The sequence below is a fragment of the Meriones unguiculatus genome (assembly GCF_030254825.1).
Source record: "Meriones unguiculatus strain TT.TT164.6M chromosome 13 unlocalized genomic scaffold, Bangor_MerUng_6.1 Chr13_unordered_Scaffold_28, whole genome shotgun sequence".
NCBI classification, from domain to species: domain Eukaryota; kingdom Metazoa; phylum Chordata; class Mammalia; order Rodentia; family Muridae; genus Meriones; species Meriones unguiculatus.
Genome location: NW_026843644.1, coordinates 11,286,826 through 11,309,538, shown reverse-complemented (window position 1 = coordinate 11,309,538; position 22,713 = coordinate 11,286,826). Strand labels below are relative to the sequence as shown.

The 22,713-nt window shown below is 36.2% G+C and overlaps 2 protein-coding genes across 2 annotated transcripts in view; one reads left to right on the top strand and one right to left on the bottom strand.

The window, feature by feature from the left end:
• Window positions 1-19,582, bottom strand: part of LOC132650696 (zinc finger protein 260-like) — a 129,656-nt gene extending 110,074 nt beyond the window's left edge. Inside the window, exons 1-3 of the mRNA XM_060376036.1 lie at window positions 19,549-19,582; window positions 19,284-19,336; window positions 17,224-17,845 (exon numbers count right to left, since the gene is read on the bottom strand). Of these exons, the coding sequence (XP_060232019.1) occupies window positions 17,224-17,845; window positions 19,284-19,336; window positions 19,549-19,582 (709 nt within the window). The remainder of the gene's footprint in view (window positions 1-17,223; window positions 17,846-19,283; window positions 19,337-19,548) is intronic.
• LOC132650690 (zinc finger protein 91-like) overlaps window positions 1-22,713 on the top strand; it is a gene marked incomplete at both ends in the record, with an annotated part of 682,672 nt that overhangs the window by 263,500 nt on the left and 396,459 nt on the right. The window lies entirely within an intron of this gene.

Below are 22,713 nucleotides of genomic sequence, written 5' to 3'. Positions count from 1 at the left end.
CTCAACCTTGTCCCAGGTATTTAAGGCTGCTAGGTGACATAATACTAAGGTTTCTTCATTATATACAGCTTGTATCTCTGTGTGAGCCTATTGGCCATCACCAAGCAGCCATTCCTTAAAAATACCAACAGCCCTGGCTCTATTTTGTATGCTATCTCTCTAGCCTCTTCTCTTCACCATGATAGCCATTGTAAATATGGCTCAGGTTCTTTTATTGTCTTTGCCATATCCTCCCAGTCCTTTGGGATTACTATACTGATTGGCCAGGAAGTCAGCATTTGTTTAACAAATGGTGAATGCATTCCAAAATTGGTGACACTCTCTTTAAACTTTCTCAGGTCTAGCACTTCCACAGGGTGCCATTCAGCCTCATGGTAATCCTGTGGGTAATCATCTGCTGGTCTCTGTTGTACACTGACTGGATAAGCTAACATTTGTTTTCTAACCAACTTTGTTTGGCTTTCTATATTATTATCTTTTGCGTCTGCCTGAGTATTACTTAGTATTCTAAACTCTTTTTTTAAGGTCTGTACCCATATTTTACACCCATCTCTCTATTTTTTTTGTTTTGTTCAATAATCTCTGGAATGTCTTGTTTTATGCCTTGCTTCTAACTTTTAATTTTTTCTTTATATTGTTCTACTTGTTCTTTGTGTTTTCCAGTATATTTTCTAAAACCTCTGCCCTCTTTTCCTGTTGTTTATCATGTTCTGTAAGTTTTTGTATCTCGTTTTATGTCCTGTTTCCAACCTTCATTTTTTTCTTCATATTGTTCTACTTGTTCTTTGTGTTGTTCCAGTATCTTTTCGAAAGCCTTTGCCTTTGAGAACACATAAAAGGCTAAATCAATTTTTAAAGTTAAATTGAGGAATATGAATGTAACCATGGTCATAATTTCTAAACTTTCCTTTATTTCTGTCTTAAAACTGTAGAAGAGATTATCAGCCAAGCTCAAAGAAGTCTGTTTTATCTCTCATCCTGTTAGACTGTAGTTGCAACCAGTTTTGTTCAGTCTCAGGTCTGCCCACAGTAGGCTGTCTTTTGCTCTGAGGCATGTTTAAGAGTCTCTTTTAAAGAGCCAGTAATTTATCTGGGAGTTTTTAGGTTTAAAGTTTGGGTTGTATCACTGAGAGCTTATTCCTCTCCCCCACCAAATTAAATTAAAGTAGGATTTAAAGGGTGTGGATACTTAGATTAGTTGAGTGCCATTTGTTGTAGATTATTAATATTTACTATTGATAAATCTTTTGGTTAAGCAGTGGTTATTCCTAAACAGCTGTATAACCAAATCACCACACAGAGACTAGGATTTAATTAATTAACCTAGAGCACAATGTTGGCTAACAGTTACTCCATCCTAAACCTCCAAGCCCGCAGAGATTCCTAGGATTCAGATTCACCCATCATACTTGCTTTTTGTGATATTTTAGTTCCAGTTAATTTCTGCATGTGGTGCCAAGCCCTCTCCTGCAGATTCTCCTCCTCTCCTCTCCTGTCTCCTTTCTCTTCCTCCCACTCTGGACCAGGATGTCTCACCTTATCCTCTCCATTATTCAGTATTGGGGCTGGTTGTTTTAATTGACAATATAGAGAACAAATGGTGGCATGTTTATGCAAACTTGAGACAGGTGATGCTTAGAAAAAGCATCACAATGCAATATTTGCATTGAAACCAGGCAGTGGAATAGAGAAATCAGCATTTGAATGAATAAGGGTAAATTGTATACATCCAAAAAAAACATTATACCAATATAATCCCTTGTATCATATTAGAAAAACATGGTCTAAAGATAGACCTTAATAGTAACAAAAATAGTAAACAGCCTGCATATGCATGGAAAGTGAACTCTACTCAATGACAGCTGGATTATGGAAAAAATAAACTAATTAGACTTTCTAGAATTTAACAAAAATGAAGGCACAACTCACCCAAACTAATGAGACATAATGAAAGTAATTCTAAGAGGAAAGTTCATAGAACTAAGTGACTTCATAAAGAAATCTGAAGCATCTCAAATCAACATAACAGCACACTTGAAAGACCTAGTCAAAAGGAAGCAGACATACACAAGAGGAGTATATGGCTAGAAATAATCAAACTTAGGGCAGAAATCAATAAATTAGAAACAAAGAAAGCAATTCAAAAAATAAACAAAAGCAAGAGCTTGTTCTTGGAGAAAATGACAAAGATAGAGAAACCTTTAGCATAACTAACTAAAACACAGGGGGACACTATACAAATCAGCAAAATCAGAAAATAAAAGGAGGTATAATTACAGACACTGAGGAAATTCAAAAATCATTAGGTTTTACCTTAAAAGTCTATATGCCACAAAATTTGAAAATCTAAATGAAATGGAATATTTTCTTGCTAGATTCCACTTATCAAAGTTGAATCTGGATCAGGTAACTAAATTAATAGACCTATATGCCCTAATGAAATAGAAGCAATCATCAAATTCTCCCTGCCAAACAAAGCCCAGAGCCTGATGGTTTCAGCGCAGAATTTTACTAGACCTTCAAAGAAGAGGTAACACCAATACTCTTCAAACTATTTCACAAAACAGAAAAATAAGGAACATTACCAAACTCATTCTATGAGGCCACATTCACCTTGATACCTAAACCTCACAAAGGCTAACTAAAAGGCAGGGATACACTAAAAAAGATAATTTCAAACCAATCTCTCTTATGAATATTGAAACAAAAATACTCAATAAAATACTCGCAAAATGAATCCAAGAAAACATCAAATATCTCACCTATCCTGACCAAGTAGGCTTCATTCTAGGCATGCAGGGGAGGTACAATCTACAGAAATCCATCAGTGTAATCCACGACTTAAACAAACTGAGAAACAAAAACCACAAAATCATCTCAATAGATGCTGAAAGGCATTTAATAAAATCCAAGTTCCATTAATATTTAAAGTTTTGGAGATATCACAGATAAAAGGCACATGCCTAAACACAGCAAAGATAATATACAACAAGCCTATAGCAAACTAAATGGAAAGCAATTTAAATCAATCCCACTGAAATCAGAGACAAGCCAACTTTGCTCACTCTCTCCTTTCTCTTCAACATAGTACTGGAAGTTCTAGCTACAGCAGTAAAACAACTAAAGGAAATCAAGGGGATACAAAGCAGAAGGGAAAAAGTCAAAGTATCACTATTCACAAATGATATGACAGTATACATGAGTGACCCTAAAAATTCTACCAGAGAAGTACTACAGCTGATAAACACCTTCAGCAAAGTGGCTGTATACAAAGATGCTAAAAAATATCTGAAGCCCTCTTGTATAGAAAAGACAAGAGGGCTGAGAAAGAAATTAGGGAGAAAAAAACAACCTTGCAATAGCTACAAATAGCATAAAGTGCACTGGTGTGACTAACCAAGCAAGTGCAAAATCTGTATAAAAAACTTCAAGTCTTTGAAGAAAGAAATTGAAGAAGATATCATAAGATGGAATGATCTCCCATACTCATTGACCAGTAAGAAAAAACAGCAAAATGGCCATTCTACCAAAAGAAATGTAGAGATTCAATGCAATTCCCATCAAAATATCAACACAATTCTTTACAGACCTTGAAATAACAATTCTCAACATTACATAAAAAACACAAAAAAATCCAGAATAGTTAAAAGAATTCAGTACAATAAAAAAACTTCTGGAGGTATCTCCATCCTGGATCTCAAGCTGTACTACAGAAAAACAGTAAAAACGGTGTGGTACTGGCATAGAAACATACTGGTGGATCTGTGGAATTGAATCAAAGACCCAGAAATAAACCCACACACCTACAATGCCTGATTTTTGACAAAGAAGCCAAAACCATTCAATGGAAAAAAGAACATCTTCAATCAATGGTGCTTGTCTAACTGGATGTCCACACATACAAATAGATCCATACTTATCACCCTGCACAAAAGTAAATTCCTTGTGGATCAGATACCTCAACATAAAACTAACATTCTTGATCTGTTATTAAAAAAATTGAGGAAGAGGCTTGAACATATTTGCACAGGAGACAACTTCTTGAACAGAACACCAGCAGCACAGGCTCAAAGATCAACAATCAATAAATGGGATCTCATGAAACTGAAAATCTTCCCTAAAGCAAAGGACACTGTCAGCAGAACAAAAGGATGGCTTACAGACTGGGAAAGGATCTTCACCAACTCTACATCTGACAGAAGGCTAATATCCAGAATATATAAATAACCCAACAAATCAAATAATCCAATTTAAAATATGATTCAAGGCTAAACAGAAATTCTCAACAGAGAAATATTGAATGGTGTAGAAACACTTAAAATGCTCAACATCCTTAAAAATCTGAGAAATGAAAATCAAAACGACTCTGAGACTCCACCTCTCACCCAACAGAATGACTAAGAGAAAAAACTCAAGGGACAACTCATGCTGGAGAAGATGTGCAGAAAGGAGAACCCTCCTCCATTGCTGGTGAAAATCTAAACTTGTACAGCTGCTTCAGAAATCAGTCTGGTGCTTTTTCAGAAAACTGGGAATACTGCTACCCCAAGACTCAGCTAAAAAACTCCTAGGCATATATCAGAAAGATGCTCAACCATACAACAAGGACATTTGCTCAACTATGACAATAACAGCTTTATTCATAATAGCCAGAATCTGGAATCAAACTAGATGTCCCTCAATGGGGGAATGGATACAGAAATTGTGGTACATTTACACAAGGAAATACTACTCAGATATTAAAAACAAGAAAATCATGAAATTTGCAGGCAAATGGATGGAACTAAAAAAAATCACCCTGAGTGATATATCTCAGAAGCAGAAATACATGTATGGTATATATTCATTTACAAGTGATTATTACCCATACAATATAGATTGGACATACTAAAATCTACAGACCTTAAAAACCTAAAGTACAAGGAGAAACAGAGAAACATAGGGAAGATGCTTAATTCTCATTCAGAAAAGAAAACAGGATAGACGCCAGAACGCATAGAAGAGAGAGAACAGGATAGGAGCCTTTCACAGATGAACACTAAGTGACTCCACTCAAGAGGTGATTGAAGCAGATACAGAGACCCACAGCAAAATTTTGTATAGAGCACAAAATGTCTTATTGAAGAAGTGGGAGATAGAAGGACCTAAAGGGGACAGGAGTCACACAAGGAGACCGACAAAAAAAAATCTGGGTCCTGGGGCCCTGCATAGACTCATGCATCAACCAAAGAGCATGAGAGGAATTAGACCCCCTGCTCAGATGTAGCACATAGACAGCTCAGTGTCCCTATGGGATCCCTAGTAAGGGGAGAAGAGACAGTCTCTGAACTTGGCTGCCTGCTTCTTGATCACTTCTCCCTGGTGGGACCACCTAGTCAACCTACAGATGAATAGGATACAGGGAGTCTTAAAGGAACCTGATAGGACAGGGTCTGATAGGACCTTCCCTATCAGAGGACTACAGGAGAAGGATAGGAGAGAAGTAGGGAGGGATGCTGGGACCTAGAGGAGAAGAAAGAGGGGGCTACAATTGGGATACAAAGTGAATAAATTGTAAAAATTAATGATAAACAAGGGTGACAGAATAAAGCATAAATAACACAATTGACTGGGAAAAACACAAAAAATACTCACATCTTTAATCATAGATCTAGCTAGAAAAAAAACCTTAGGCAACCATTACCTCAAATGACAAATAATGTATGTTTAGTGTCCTTCTTGGTACTATAGTAAAAGAGAATGTGATAGGATGCACACAGTATCATTGGAAATCTTTCTTCATGCACTGAACATGGAGTGACTTGTAGGAGTTGAGATGTTGATTTACTTTCTCCCCACAGATCAGCAGGAGTGTATCCCTTGCTGAATTCAAGAGTACCCAAACCTTGAGAGAAACAAGTGCCTGCCCATGGCAGTGACCTTCCTGTCATTTGAGGATCCTCTGGGTTTGGTCCTGGCCTGCATGGCTTTGTGTTTATCTGTCAGCACAGCTATAGTTTTGGGGATCTTTCTCAAGCACCATGACCTACCCATCATTAAGTCCAATAACTGGACTATAATAAAATACCTTAGTGTCTTCAAATGAAATTATTTACCCTTAATTTTAGTAAGTTTATATAAAATGTATATCTAACCATAACTAAAAGAGCCCTTCATTTAAGCAATGTTATATAGATACACTCTATTTCAGAATATAAACTACTTCTGAAAACACATTTTAGTAAGTTATACATGTTACTTTTTAATTTGTGGACAATATAAGTATTCAAATTTTAATTACATAATAGTAATTGTGATAAATAACACAGGTACTATATATTTTTCCTTAGTATTTTTTTTTTCTGGAGAAAACAGGAATTAGGTTGACAGTTAACATCTTCTGTTGGACAGACAAAAACCTGGACCTATGGCAAAGGGAGCTTGCAAAATTGTACATCCATAGCAGAAATCAGTGTTCAGAATTCTCAAAATGATGAAAATAAATCTACCATATGAACCACTTATGACTTTCATTGACTTATGCACAATGGACTCAATATACTCCTTCAAAAATATTTTCTCAACCATACTCATTGCTATTATGTTCACAATAGGTACAAAATGAGAACACTTAAATATCCTTCAACTGATATAGATAAGTGAAATGGTATGCACATTAGTAGATAGAAATATAAATGACGATATTGATTTAGGTAACTCAAATCCAGAAAACAGATATCACATGTCCTATCTACTCTGAAGAATATAGTTCTAGATCTTCAGTTGTGATTATTCACCCTACTGTGAAAGAATAGAAAGAGTGTGGCAAAAGACTGGGGATCAGCCCCAGCAGTTGAGGGAGAGAAGAATAAGTTGGTGCAGAAACGAGTCAGACATGGTTGTCCAAAGAAACTTAAAGTCTTGATGGACTGGCAGTCAGAGTACTTCTTTATTTAGACAGATTTCAATAATAAAAGATAGATTCACATTCTTCTAAAACATAGATTATATCCTTTTTGTCTCCAGACAGGTGTTTTATCTGTCATAAATTTAGTCATCATTGATAAACCTTATCTTTTTACTATCATTTTTCTTCATCAATGCCATAACCTGACATTTTTGAGAATATGGAGGCATATTTGCCACAGCCTGAAACCCCATTCTCAGGTTGGACGCATTCTCAGATTCAATGGCAATAGGTAGAAAATCTTCAAGCCAGCCTGGGCATATTGCTTTGTCCAAATTAGTATATTATCATATTTTAATGGACAGCCTCAAGAAAAACAATTTAAGCCAAAGCAGCAACAGTTGTTATTAAATTCCTGGCATAATGCATTGTCTATATCTCATATCTTTGTAGAATTTACTTATGTGCTAAATCTAAGTATTCTTTCATTATTTTGGTCATACAACATCACAGTGATAATGTGAAAGCTGATATTTCTAGGAAAAGGAGGTCCTAATACCTCACTTTAAAAATCATTTTTATAAAACATTCTTTGTCCATCATTACAGACCCTAGTGTAAGGTGAAGATGTCTCCAGTCATTCATTTACATCTTTATCTAATCATTGAGGGCATACCATATGTAACTCCTAATCTTATATGCCAAGTATTCATCTGAGGATACAGCAGTACAAGGTATTTAATCTCAAATACTATCAACTCTCCTGGCTCTAGAAACTTTGTTTGCCTTTTTAAGAGTATGTTCTGATTATTTTCTTCTTGAGGAAACACAGGGGTAGATTTTGCAAGACTATCTTGAAGCTAAAGTCTCATAAGGAGTTTTCTGACATTTTTATGAGAAAGACATTTATGTAGGGCCAGATAATTGATATTTCCCCTAAATATGAGAGGAGCAGTATGCTCAGGATTTTTCTGGAGAAGCTAAGAAGCAGTACTCCAGGGTGAAGGCATAAATGATTCATGAAAAAAATTCCCATTGCTCCAATGGCCCCAGGTTGTACATGTATTGAAAGCCCTCTAAGCATGTAGCAAGTGGAGATCAAGACCAAGGCTGAAAGATAGTATGAAGGCTATTGTAACATGCAACTCAGATATGCTTGATCTTTGTCAAATATCTGTGCTGACTTCAAGACTTTAAGTGTATATAAACTTTTGTGAGGTTTTAATCCACTTGGAGGTGACTTTTGAGTGAAAATAAGCATCAATTTCCATGTTTCTACATATAGACATCTAGTTTGGTCAGCATCATTTGTGAAGATTTTAACTGTTTTTCTGTCATAGTACTATTTTTGTTATAGTACTAGTGCATTTACATAATAAAACATTACTCAGACATTTAAAAAATCAAATCATGAAACATGAAGGTAAATGCACCTTTGCAGGTAACTGAGAGTGAGAGAACCTAGACCCCCAAAGACAAATAGGGTATGTATTTGCTTTTACATATATATTAGTTGCAAGATGTATGATATGCAAGCAACTGGACATAATACCACAGGGGATACATACAAATTAAAAACTGGAGGTTAGGGGAGGCAGAGATTTCTCCATAGGAAAGGGAAATAAAATACTTGGAACAAATGGAAGGTGGGCTAAAAAGATAGAATTGAAGGATATTGGGAAAGGAAGAGGGCAATGAAAAGGTAACATGAGGAAAGACAGGTAAAATTAAGGGTCATTTGTTTGGTACAGTGGAAACCTAATGCAATAGAAACATTTTAAATCATGTTCATATTAAGAGCCAATATAAATGAAATCACCAGAGAAGAAAGTCCCAACTGGAAATCTCTTGTCACTAAGTAAAGCATCCAGTACTGGTAATAGTCTATATTTAACTGAGGTATTGGCCAAAGTAGTGTGATTGTAATGCCAAAACAATATAGGCTTTTGCCAAGACTATAGGCTGCTCTCCACAAATTGACTGCAGTGCCCTTTTGCTGGAGATAACACTTACACTTACATGGAACATAGATAAATAGAGCTTGTACTTACATAGAACCTTCACACTTACATTCTAGCAACTTTGATATGAGAAGTACACTGCAACTACAAGAGGAGAAATACAAACACTAAGCCAGCTACCAAACTTTTGAACTATGACAGTTTCCTACCTGTAAGACATATTAGTGCAAGAGTTGTAGGAGTAAATAACCAATCTATAGTTTGACTTAAGGCCCACTTCACATGATGGAATCCATACCTGACACTGGTTTATTGATCAAGAAAAAGAAATTACACAGACCATGGTTCTGGGGGAAAAGCAAATACTGCATTCTACTAAAAGTAATAAAATGACCATTGACACCATTCTGCTATACTCATAGACCAGTATCTTGTTCAGCCATCATAAAAAAAAAGTCATCCTGCATCTGATGGAGACAAATTCAGAGACCCATAGAGAAAATAGACAGTCAGTGAGAGACCTCAGAATATGCCCTTCAGACTCTTCAGTAATTCAGCCAGAAGAGTATAAGAGCCAGAAAGGATAGAGGATATCAAAGAAGAAAGCATTATAAATTAAGAGGACTGAAGAATATATAAGCTGTGAGAGACTGAGGCAGCATGCAAAAGGAATTTAATGTTATCCCTAGCCCTATCTCTAATTGATAAGTGCTTGCAAATGAAAATGTAGTTTTCTCCAAGGTGCACTCATTTTATCCAATGAACTACACTTAATTGTACTTTTAAGCATACATTCCAAAAGGTAGATGGCCAAAAATTTCACTCACTGGCACGTTTGGATTTCCATGTCCTGTAATTCTGGTATGCATTTTAAAAATTTTATCACATTTCTCATTTTAATTTGCTGAAGAGTTTTTTCCTAGTTTTAAAGCTACATGGACCCTCTGTGTGTACTACTGTTTCATGTTTAATATTTTATGAAATTTCTGCATGTGTGAACAAGTCTACATATTTTCCCCCCTTGAGCTCTTTTTCTTTTGTTGGTCTTTTATAATAAGATGTGATTGTTTTTGTATTTTCTCTATTTTACTTTCTTATTATACATTATAGCCCTTCTTGTTTTATATGAGGGTAAATTTAAACAGGATAGAAGGGGAGATGGGAAAGAATTGCCAGGATTAGAGGAAGGGAAAACTTTAATCAGGGTGAATATATGAGTAAAGTGACTATTTTGAAAAGAAAAAAAGGAGGAGGAGGAGCAAGAAGAAAAGCAGGAGGAGGACGAAGAGATGAAGTTGAAGATGATTATGAACAACAAGAATAAAGAAACAACAACAACTGGATAATTGCATCAAAAGAAATGTTAAATAGCCATGCACAAAAGATCCAGAATATCTAAAAAGTGCAAAAAAATAATTTATGAATAATAGAAATAGAGGAAGAAGACAAAACTCACATCAAAATCCCTGAAATATTTTCAGCAAAATAATAGAATATATCCTTAACCTAATGAAGACGGGGTAGCCTATAAAAGTACAAAAAGTATAGAAAACAACAAAGCATACCAGAAAAGAAATTGTGCTCAGCATATAAAATCAAAACCCTAAATGTAAAGAAAATTATATTAAACAAAGAAGGTATATTACAAGTTGCAAGTTGAAAAGACTAAGTTGCATATAAATTCAGGCTCATTAGAGTAACTCCTGATCTCTCAAGAAAAATTCTAAACCTAGAATGGCTGAGACAAATTGTATATAATCTTTAAGGGATCCTTATTACTATATCCAGTATACTTTCAATAATAAATGGTGAATAAAAATATATTGCACAATTAAACCAAATATGAGCAATATCTCTGTAAAACTCCTTCACTACAGAAGCCAATCAAAGCAAAACTCCTATCTAAAAATGTTAACCACACCCAATAACAGACAAAAAGTGAATAATCCCAAGCATCAAATATAAAGAAGTAAACTCCCCACACCATAACTACAAAATAAAGGGAAATAATAAACATTGTTCATTGAAAACTCTCAACTTGAATGTTCAATTCTCCAATAGAAAGACAGGAACTAACAGAATGGACTAGACAAAAAATGTCCATTCTTCTGCTGCATCTACGGAACACTCTGTACCATCCACATTAGATAGCATTTTTGTGTAAAAGGATGGAAGGAGACTGTAGAAGAAAGTGGACCAAGAAAGAAGTTTAGGGGCGCTTTATTTTATACAGTTCACACACACAAAATACCTAAAATTCTTGAGTCAATTTAAAAGAGAATATATACTGTACACACTGAATGAGGAGTTCTACCATTATCCACATAAAAACAACAGATGACTTGGGCAGGTCCAGCACACATATATACTCATGTTTACTGAAACACAGCTGACTGTGTGCTAAGATAGAATACACCTGATTGTCCTGAATCACATCAGTGCAAAATATTATATTATTCAATTTTTTTATTCATAGAAAACATGTACATTTGTTTTTCGAGATTTTAATATAATCACATTTTTTTTCTCATTTCTCTGTTCCCCACATACAAAATCTCCCATACAGCCCTCTTTTGGTTCTTTCAATTTCAAGTCTTGTGTTTCCAATAACTACTATTACATGTATCATGCATTATGTGTGTGTGTGTGCATGTGTGTGAGAGAGAACATTTAACATTTTAAGAAAGGCAATCATTTTACTTTGAAATTGTGGATGAACTAAAAATGTATCATCAAAAATTGTGACCTTAGCTAGACGCAGAAATCAAACATTGTATGACTTCAGTCCTAATTGGGCTAAAAGAAGTCAGTACACTGAAATAAGAACTGAAAAGTCAGTATTAGAGCCTGAACATCAGGGTGTAGTGGCATGACTTGTCAAAGAACACATTTAAGTGACAAGAGGAATAATTTAAAGAAATATCTCAGGGTACATGCATAAGAGCTATTACTAATACCTTACATTGTTTACTTGAGAAATATTCTGTATATATTTTTTTAAATCTCAATAATCAAAATGTTATAATTACTGTGTAAGAAATATTTATTTATATATTATTTATTCTTCCATCAATTTTCCTTCCATTTTCACCCTCCTGAGTTTTGAGTAAACATTCTTTGCTCTTTTGAAAATTCAAGCCACTTTTTCATAAACTATTTTTACACACTTAATATATCAAAATTTGATTTGTAAAATATTTTATAATATTATAATACTAGGAATATATAACAAACCACTGAATTTTATCAAGGGTATTTATTATATACAGGAAAAAGGAAAATGTGAAGAGGTGAAATACTATTCTTTCTAGTTGTTTTTAAGAGACAGTTGCCTGAGTGCAGCCATTTCAGGAAAAAAAACTTATTTTTTTCTTTTTTATTGATTATTACAATTTATTCACTTTGTTTTCTGGCTGTAAGACCTTCCCTCATCTTCCATCAATTACAACCTACCTCCCTCTTCTACCCCTATGCCCCTCTCCTAGTCCACTGATAGGGGAAGTCCTACTTCCCTACCGTCTTATCCTAGCCTATCTTATCAAGTCTTACCAAGAATGGCTGCATCTTCCTCTGTGGCCTGGCAAGGCTGCACCTTCCAGGAGTAGGTTATCAAGGAGCCTGCCACTGAGTTCATGTCAGAGACAGCTGCTGTTACCCTTAATAGGGAACTCACATGGAAACCGAGATACTTATGAGCTACATCTGAGCAGGGGTTCTAGGTGTTCTTCATGCATGGTCCTTGGTTGGAAAAGGACCCCCTGGGCCCATATTTTTTGGCTCAATTGGCCTCCTTGTGGAGGGCCTCTCTCATCCAGGTCTTTCTATCTCCTGAATCTTCCATATTATTCCATGCTCTCTGCCCAAAGTTTGGCTTTGTGGCTAACCATCTGCTTCAGTACCCTGCTAGGTAGATTCATTCAGAGGCCCTCTGTGGTTGGTTCGTGCCCTGTTCCCTGTCTTCTCCCATTACTGATGTCTATCCCATTTGCCTTTCTAAACGAGGATTAATCATCTTCCCTAGGGTTCTTCCTGTTGCTTTAGGACTATAAATTTTAGTATTTTAATCCTACATTATTTGACTAATTCCCACATATAAGTGAGGATATACCATGAGTGTCTTTCTGCTTCTGGATACCTCACTCAGAGTGATCTTTTCTAGTTCAATCCATTTGCCTGCTGATTTCCTTGTTTTTAATTGCTAAATAGTATTGCATTGTATAAATGTGCCACAATTTCTATGTCTATTCCTCGGTTTGGGGACATCTAAGTTGTTTCCAGATTCTGGCTATTATCAGTAAAGCTGTTATGAGTACAGTTGAACAAATGTCCCTGTTGTTTGTTTGATAATCTTCTGAATATATGCCCAGAGTTGGTATAACTGAATATTCTAGTAGTACTATTCATAGTTTTCTGAGAAAGCACCAGATTGATTTCCAAAGTGGTTGTACAAGTTTACATTCCCACCAGCAATGGAGAAGCGTTCCCTTTTCTCCATATCCAGTCCAGCTTGTGTTGCAGATAATGTGATAGTATACATGAATAACCCTAAAAATTCAACCAGGGAACTCCTACAGCTGATAAACAACTTTAGCAAAATGACTGGATACAAAATTAAATTTAAAAAAATCTGAAGCCCTCCTGTATACAGAAGACAAATGAGCTCAGAAAGAAATTAGGGAAACAAAACCCCTTTACAGAAGCCAGAGATAATATAAAGTACATTGGTGTGACTCTAATCAAGCCAGTGAACGACTTGTATGAAAAAAAAGAACTTCAAGGAAGATATCAGAAAATCTCCCATACTCCAGAATTGGTAGGATTAACATAGTAAAAATGGCCACTCTACCAAAAGAAATCAAAAGACTCAATGCAATTCCAATCAAAACACCAGCACAACTCATTACAGACCTCCAAAGAACAATTCTCAGTTTCATATGGAAAAACAAAAAACCCAGAATTGATTTAAAAAAAAATGCCTGCACAATAAATATTTTCTGGAGGTATCTTCATCCACAATCTCAAGTAGTATTATAGGGCAACAGTAATAAAAAATGGCATGGTACTGGCACCTGTACTTTAAATCTTAAAGGGGTGTGCATCTACTCATTAATAATTTTTATTAAATCATATCAAGAAGCTGAGGGGAAAAACAAATATAAGGGAATCAACTGCTGTCTCAGGTTTAGACCTAGTTTGCGGGTGCCCAGACGGCCAATGCTACCTTGGGCTATTGTTTCAGCTCATCAACCTTAAAATATCCCTGGATTTACTATTAATAGTGTACTTTTCTTAACTTTAAATTGTTCTCTAAGATTTTTTACATCAGAGCCAAACATCTTCCCTGACCTTGTGAAACAATCTATTTTTCCAAATTGTTTCTAAGTATAATGGTCATTGCTAACAATCTATATCTATGGCTCATTTCAAGGACAGTGGTTAATTCATTAATCTGCTCCAGTTAACATGTGAAAAGAGATCAAGCATTGTTAATTTTAAATGTCAGTGATATTTCCCAGTGAAGAGCTAGAAGCCTTCTTAAAGTTTTCATACAACTCATGTTATAAGGATTATGGACATCATAAGGGCAACAAGCAGAGATATGCTACATAAGAACACAAATTCATCTGGAAAATCAGTTTTTGGGATTATGCTTCTCCAAGACAAACTCATCATGATTATGCTAACAGGGGAGCCACATTCCATGAGTTCTACAGCTGTTCTGCTGTTGCTCCTGCATGGCGCTTGACAGAACCAGGTAGCCAAAATAGTTTGCCTATATGTGTGTGGGGGGGTAAGGTTATCTCAGGACCTGGGAAGGAGAATTCAGGGTAATGCATGGGCTGTACTAGCCTGGATGGCCAGATAACATGGAAGGACTGAAGGATTTCTGAGAGAAAATGGCAGGTGGGTTTGATTTGATATGTTAACTAGGAAACTCTGCCATTAGTTTCAGGTTTGAATCCTACTTCTATGGTAACATAAACTTCAGAGAGAGAATCATGGTCTCCATTGCATAATGATCTTCAACTGAGCTCATAGGGAAGAAAGGTGACAAAGACAAAGATTCTGTTTTTCTTTTCTTTCTATATATCTTCTTTCTTTTCTTTGAGGGAGGGCAGTTACCCAAACTAGACTCAAATTTTTGCTGTTTTGCTTTGTTTTCTTTACTATATTTTATTTTATCAATTGTTTTTATTTTTCACAATTTATTCACAATTTATTCATTATATATGCTGATTGAAGGTCACTCCCTCAACTCCTACTGGTCCCTCCCTCCACCTTCCCCCATCCCCTTCCCATAGACTACTCAAAAGGAGAGTTCCTCTCGCCTGCCATTCACCCTTACATTATCAGAACAATACTCAGCTATTAAAAACAGAAAAATAAAATTTCTGCTTGTATTTATTTTCCATGGGCCACTGTACTCACCTTAGAAGATTTCATACCATGAAGCTTGCCTGCAACCTTACCTTGAAATAAACAATAAGTATAACTCATTTTAATGAGTCCCATCCCAAGATACTGTTTGATTGACCATCTCAAATCCAGAAACATGTGAAATTTGAAATGCTATGCAGTCTGAAATATTTTATCACAGGCATTTCAGAGAATGTGATTCTCTTGCTACCTGGATGGCTGTTTCCCACCAGCCCAGGAAGGCATGAGGGGCAGAAGATGAGTAGTATAAAGCTTGGAAAGCTCACAAGCATAACATTGGTTAGCCACTCTGGGAACCACTTCAGAAAGTAAGTTCAACTTTAATTCCAGAAAACAGAACACAGTGGCTTGTATCCCTTGGGGAGTACCAGGGATGTTCCAAGCATAGGTGTAGATAATTGTTTAATACTAGGAAATTCAAGAATGCTAGATTTGCATTAAACAGCACATTCCTATTATATGAATAAGAAGAACAAGAACACAGAACCAAATTATCCTATATTTGAAGGGAGGGGAGAGTTATCAGGGATCTGTGTCAAAGGCCATCTATCAAATTTGATTGGTGGTTTCCATGTCTAAAGATACTCTCCAGATGAAGTCAGGCAGAGAAAACACACCCTTGACATGGTTACCCATCTAGGCCAGAAGCAGTCATACATAGAAAAAAAAGTGATTTTTTTCAATAGTACCCCTGGAACAATAGGTAGATGTACACAAAGAAACTTCTACAGGCTACCAATCTTGTGATACTCTCAGAGAACTTCCTGGCTGGTGAAAGTTCATTTCCTACATATTCATCCACTGAACTAACAGTTTCTTGTGTAAAGTGCGGCAATTAAGTTTGATTTTTGTTCCTTGTAATGTATTTTTGTTCCCTAAGATATGCTATAGTATGATAAGTTCTGTGTTCTGTCCTTTGTGATTGCACAATGGCAGAAGAAGGCATGCAATACCTTTCTCAGGGGAACACCATGAGTTTCACAGCTTGCCCCAGGGGTGCTGAAAAAGAGGGAAGGGTAGGGAGTCGAGCAACCCCTTCACATCTGTGTAGGGAGGTAATGGCCCTCAACCTTGAAACTATCTAAATGTACTCCATCCTTCAAGAGGTGATGATTAAAACACTCTCTGCTCCCCACTTTATCATGCTCTCGATGCTTTGTTCTTACATATTATGGAAAAATAAATGATGGAGTAGGAAAAAAAAAGAAAACACTAAATGTTGAGAATCAGGATTATCAATAAGTCTTCCATAAACACCTTATCATATAATACTGTTGCGTGTAATTCATATTCACTATCCATTGTATTCTTTTAAAAAATGAGTTTATTTACTTTACATTCCAATTTAAGTATCCCCCCTTTCACTCCCCCATTACTACCCTCCATTCTTATTGCCTCTATTCCCTTTCCCCTTCAGAAAAGTGAGGTCATTTCCAATGAGCTAGTTTTACACTTCTGTTGCATCTCAGTGGACCAAAGTACACAAAGGGCTTTCCACCTTGCTTATAGTCACAGAATTCCTCTCCAGTAAGGATAATTTTATGATGATGATGACGACTCTAGATTTGTGCAAGGCCTCACTATTTTAACATATTCATAAGTTCTCTCAAGTATGAATCCTTTCATGATGATGAAGATTGTACAAATATAGAATGGTTTCACCATGTTAAAAGGACTCATAGGCTTTCTGTCCATTAGGATATCTTTCATGAGTTTGAAGATGATTCTGAAGTGCAAAAGTTTATTCACATTGGATGCAGTGAGACAGCTTCTTTCCAGTATGTGTTCTTTTATGTATTAAGAGATGTTATATGCAAAGGCTTTGCCACATAATTATATTCATATGGTTTCCCTCCAGAATGTGTTGTTGTCTTAGGAGATGATTGTTACATGCAAAGAATTTATCACACTAATTACCCTCACCAGGCTTCTCTCCACTGTGTGTTTTTTCATGTTTTTGGAGACTACTCTGTTGTGCAAGGGCTTTATCATGTTGAGTATACGTATAAGGTTTCTTTCCAGTGTGTTTTCTTTTATGGCTTAAGAGAGTACTGGTTTGTGCAAAGGCTTTACCACACTGGTTACATTCATAAGGTTTCTCTCCAGTGTGTGTTCTTTTATGGCTTATGAGAGCACTGTTTTGTGCAAAGGCTTTACCACACTGGTTACATTCATAAGGTTTCTCTCCAGTGTGTGTTCTTTTATGGCTTATGAGAGCACTGTTTTGTGCAAAGGCTTTACCGCACTGGTTACATTCATAAGGTTTCTCTCCACTGTGTGTTCTTTTGTGGCTTAATAGAGTACTGTTTTCTGCAAAGGCTTTACCACACTGGTTACATTCATAAGGTTTCTCTCCAGTGTGTGTTCTTTTATGCCGTATGAGATTATTCTTTTCTGCAAAGGTTTTACCACACTGGTTACATTCATAAGGTTTCTCTCCAGTGTGTGTTCTTTTATGCCGTATGAGATTATTCTTTTCTGCAAAGGCTTTACCACACTGGTTACATTCGTAAGGTTTCTCTCCAGTGTGTGTTCTTTTATGCCGTATGAGAAAAGTTGTATACGGGAAGGCTTTACGACATACAGTGCATTTAAAGGGTTTCTCTCCAGTATGACTATATTCATGCCTGCAAAGAAAATTGACACATGTGAAAGATTTACCACAGTGATTTCATTACACTAATAAATATATTTATCTATATGAATTAATATCCTAATTTGGTCTAATGGTAAAGAAGAATCAAATTTTAAAGTTTTATCACTTTATTTACTTTCACGGTATTCACCTTCATTATGGGTATTTTTGAAGATCCCTGTGATGGTAAGAGCATTTGTTATGTGGATCACTTTTATAGCATCATTTTTCTATATGAGGTTTTCTCCTATATATGAAGAGTATTGTAAGAATTCAGAGTTTTACCACAGCAATCCCATTCACAAATTTTGTACTGTATGAATGATACTTCATTTACAATGTGAGCCAAGACAAGCAGAAGTTCCAAATTCCTAGTATTCATAGATATTTTCAGCAATATGTGTTTGCTAATGAATTCTCAGTGAAGTTGCAAAACCAATTAACAGTAACCATTTATCACATTCAGAAAATTTACTCACAGTGGGGACTACTACCAAATCAATTGTTCTTGGAGAAAGACAGGGACACTGCTTCTTTCAATAACCCTATGTTCCTGTGTCTTAGAATCATTTTGACATATGATATACCAGTTTAATTTACAAAAATAATAAAGATTCCCACATTGAATTAAAACATTTTGTTTTTTGTTCATCATAGACATGTCATATAGGGATTAAGATTTCTCCACAACAATATTCTTGATTCTCATAAGCTGCTTCTTTCACTAAACTTTACAATGTTACTGCACGAAAATGAGTAGCACTGGGTCTACTATGAAACTTTTGCTTATTAGAAGGTTTTGGACACATACTGATCACCAATTCAGTGTGTATACCTCTTACAATATCTGAATAGACAGAATGAGACTAAACAGATTGGCAGTTCAAGTCAGTAGCTGTAATGCCCATATGATTCAAATGTTATTTTTGTTACAACATTATTTTATTTTCTTCTATCTTAGGGGAGTGCCTTGTAAACACAAATCAGATACCTGACATTGAAGTACATGGAATTATGAGATTTTAATGATCATCAGTACACTTAAAGTAGTGCTGTTTTTACACTGTTGCTTTTCTTTAAAACTTCCAGGACACAGCCATGTGTGCTGGAACATGCCTTCAATCCCAGCACTTGTGGAGGCAGAAGCAGGCATATCTCTGTGATTTTGAGGTCAGGCTGGTCTAACAAGTAAGTCTAAGAAAATCACAGATACCCAGAAAAAATTATATTTCAAAAACAGAAAATAAAAAGCAGCCAATAAACAAACAAACAAACAAACAAACAAAAAACATCAAACTTCCAGGACACATTAAAATTTAAGATTTACATCTGTGTCAACATGCACATAAAGTTACCTTTTATTACTTGTAGAACTTTGAAAATGTTCTTCAATATCATGGTCATCCCAATTGTAGCCTAAAATATAGTATGAGAAAATATATATTATTGGAAATATCATGTTATTATTAAGGCAAAACTTAAATCACTATGATCTGTGATCCTTAGAACCATGCCTGATTTATTTACCTCATTCCTCCTCATTCTCAATTGGAATAACAGAAGAGGATCAATAACAAAGTAAGAGTTGTCTCTTTATTTTAAAAGTGAAAGAAAAATTGCAGTCTTACCTATAGCAGTGAGGTTTTCACAGGTCTCTAGCATCACATCTTTGTAGAGTTGCTTCTGGGAAGGTTCCAGCAAGGCCCACTCTTCTTGGCTGAATTTCACATGCACATCATTGAAGGTCACTGAATTCTAAAATATGCCATACATTTGTACAACAGAAACAGTGGCAACAATATAAATTTTTACTTCATTGTCAATATAATCATATAATTCTACTGCTTCTTCAATTTATTTTCTGACACAGAAGTGTGACTGTTATATAGTTGGGTGCTGTGCGTGATGTGCAGTAGGGGAGATGAAAAAGCCTAAGGGTTAGATTGAAAAAAAAGGCATGCTTCAAAAACCTGTGTTTCATCAGTTGGTAAGACATTAATATAAAGTAGCCATTAGTTGGGTTCTTGAGCAATCTATGAATCATCTTCAGTTACTTGGGTGAGTAGGTCAGGACTCTGTCATGAGACAAGTGGAAGGACAAAACACAGTCATGATATTTTATATAGCAATAAATGAGATGTATTGATCAGGGGAAACTGAACAGATGGGTAACATCAGTCAAAAGACAACATGGTACTGAATATTATGTTTTGACCAGGGCTCAGGGATGTGGCATATCAGTATGTGAAGAGGGGGGCTCATATAATTGTGGAAGGGAAAGTGGACTACAGTGAATACATGGATAAAAATAATGTGAGTGGCAAGCAACAACAATCATAGCCAATAACATCATATTTCTGAGTGACCAGACAAAAGAAAAGGAATAGAACACGTGATTATTCTTTGATCATTGTTTTGTATATCCTCCTTACTAAGAGACCTGGTGCCCTCCTCTGGCATGCAGACAGAATAATGTACAAATAATAAACAAATCTTCCATAATAAAGAGAACTACACTATGAATCATAAATAAAGTTTCCATCCCTCCAAAAAGAACACTCATTCCCCTTAATAATAATAATAATAATTAATGAAAATCTTAGTTTTCTCCAAGGGACTCTCATTGAGGCAACAAACCAGACTAATGTGTATGGCAACAGAAAAATTCAAGGGTATACTGTGGGTTGTCAATGCTGCCTCTTCAGGCACCAGGCATCCACCTGGTACACAGGCACACCTATCCATGCAGGCAAAACAGTCATACGTGTGAAAATAAACTAATAGATGGGATTTACACTTCTTAGAAGAGGGGGAAAAAGCACAAGGGTCCATTAGTAACTAAAGCTAGTTCATTGCACACCCAGCCCCAGCTTAAATTTATGTATTCCCAGTTTAAATGTGCCAGTTCAAAATTCCCTGCTCAGCCAGGGCCCAGCCATTCCCTGCTCACTGCAGAAGGAATCCAGGGGCCCCTGCCCCCCTTTCTTTTTGTGAGTGCCAACTCTCCCAGTCAAAACAGGGCTGGTTTCAGGAAGGCAAACAGAGATTATAAGTCATTTTTAAAGACTATAACAAGAAGCCAGGTGTGGTGTCGCATGCCTGTGGCTGTCAGTGGGGCAAGCAGAGGCTGGTTTGAATTCCAGGCCATATGGGTTTGCAAAACGAGTTCAGGACAAGGCAAGGCCACAAAAGAAACCCTGTCTCCAAAAGCAAGGGTTTGCACCCCTGCCAGCTCTTCACACTCACTTGTCTAGACATGTCCTAAGTCATGAAGTATGACTTCAACCAGGCTATAAGAAAGCCCTGCCAAGCACAGTGCACACACATTTAATCCCAGCACTCGGGAGGCAGAGGCAGGTAGATGTCTGTGAGTATGTCTGTGAATTTGAGGCTAGCCTGGTATACAAAGAGGCCTGGACAGCCAGGGCTACACAGAGAAACCCTGTCTCAAAAACCCAAATTAATAATAATAATGATAATAATAATAAGATTGAAATAAAAAAATCAGAGCCTGGCCTGCTGGCACATTGCCAGACCCAGGTTCCTTTCACAAGGAAGGCACACAGTAGAGTTTATGGGAAAAATAGCAGATGGAAGAAAGATTTTAAACTTCATTTTATTTCATTTTTAAAATCTCAATTACATTAATTCTTAGTGGATTAGCGAAACCAAAGACTTAAAGTCAGTGGGTATTGTTTTAAAGTTTAAAGCAGAAGTATGAATAAAGGCTAGTTAGTTGGAGACATGTCCAACCTCCTTTGAGGAAGAACTAGCCTTAATGCCCTGAGGGGACAAATTAGCCTTACTACATTCTTTTCTGCCCACTAATTATACAGTTGCTAGGAAACTGGCCCATAGGGCCAGGCCAGAACTGTTTGTACTCTTGCTGCCCAAAGTGGACCAACCATTTCAAAAGTCAGTTTCCATTTCACAATCACATAACACCAAAGCATGTAAGTCCCTGCTTGCGGTTTTGCCCCATAAAAACATTGCTTCCCTAGATCTCAGGGCTACATTCCTCTCCTGTGTCCACAGGAAGTTTGTGTCCCATGTCTGAACATGTATACAATTTTAAAAACCTCATGTATTTACAGTAGAGTGTACCCCTGGGCTTTTGGGGTTCCCAAACTGGGCATAACAGTTTCACTCTGAATAAGACCATTAGTAATTTATAAACATCTTCCAATGACAATAAACACTTGTAGCCACAGGAAACAACCCAAAAACTACCCAATCTCCCTTAAGGAATATAGGACATCATTCTCATTGATTTCATCTAGCTGACATTTTGGACATGCAGAAATATTTTTGGGGACCCAAAGAAAATTGGAAAAAATGTTTAATTAAATAAGAAATATTTGTGGTCCAGTCTTTGAATGTTGAGAAAATAATAAGTTAGTAAAAGTCCTGTTTAGAACAGTCTAAAATGCGGGACCAATTAAGATTTGTAGCTTTCTTCAAAGCTCTCTTGGGAACAGGCTGTGATGAGAAACAGCAATTGAAGCAGTTGAGGCAGAAACAAGCAGAATTCTGGAACATGCAAGATTCTGAAACAGATTTGTTAATGTCTCAGCATGCTGGAAGGAGTATTCTGTCAGGTTTTGTCCAGCATCTCCAGTATTCACTTCTTTTGTCTGCAAACATATAATTTCTCACAAGCATTATACAGTTCTAAAATTATAAATGTATGAGATGTTCAGAATGAAATTAAACTGTAAACCAATTTTATCAATGCCAATTAAAAGAATGGCATAATAAATATTGAGGATATTATAGCCAAGAATTTATTGGTC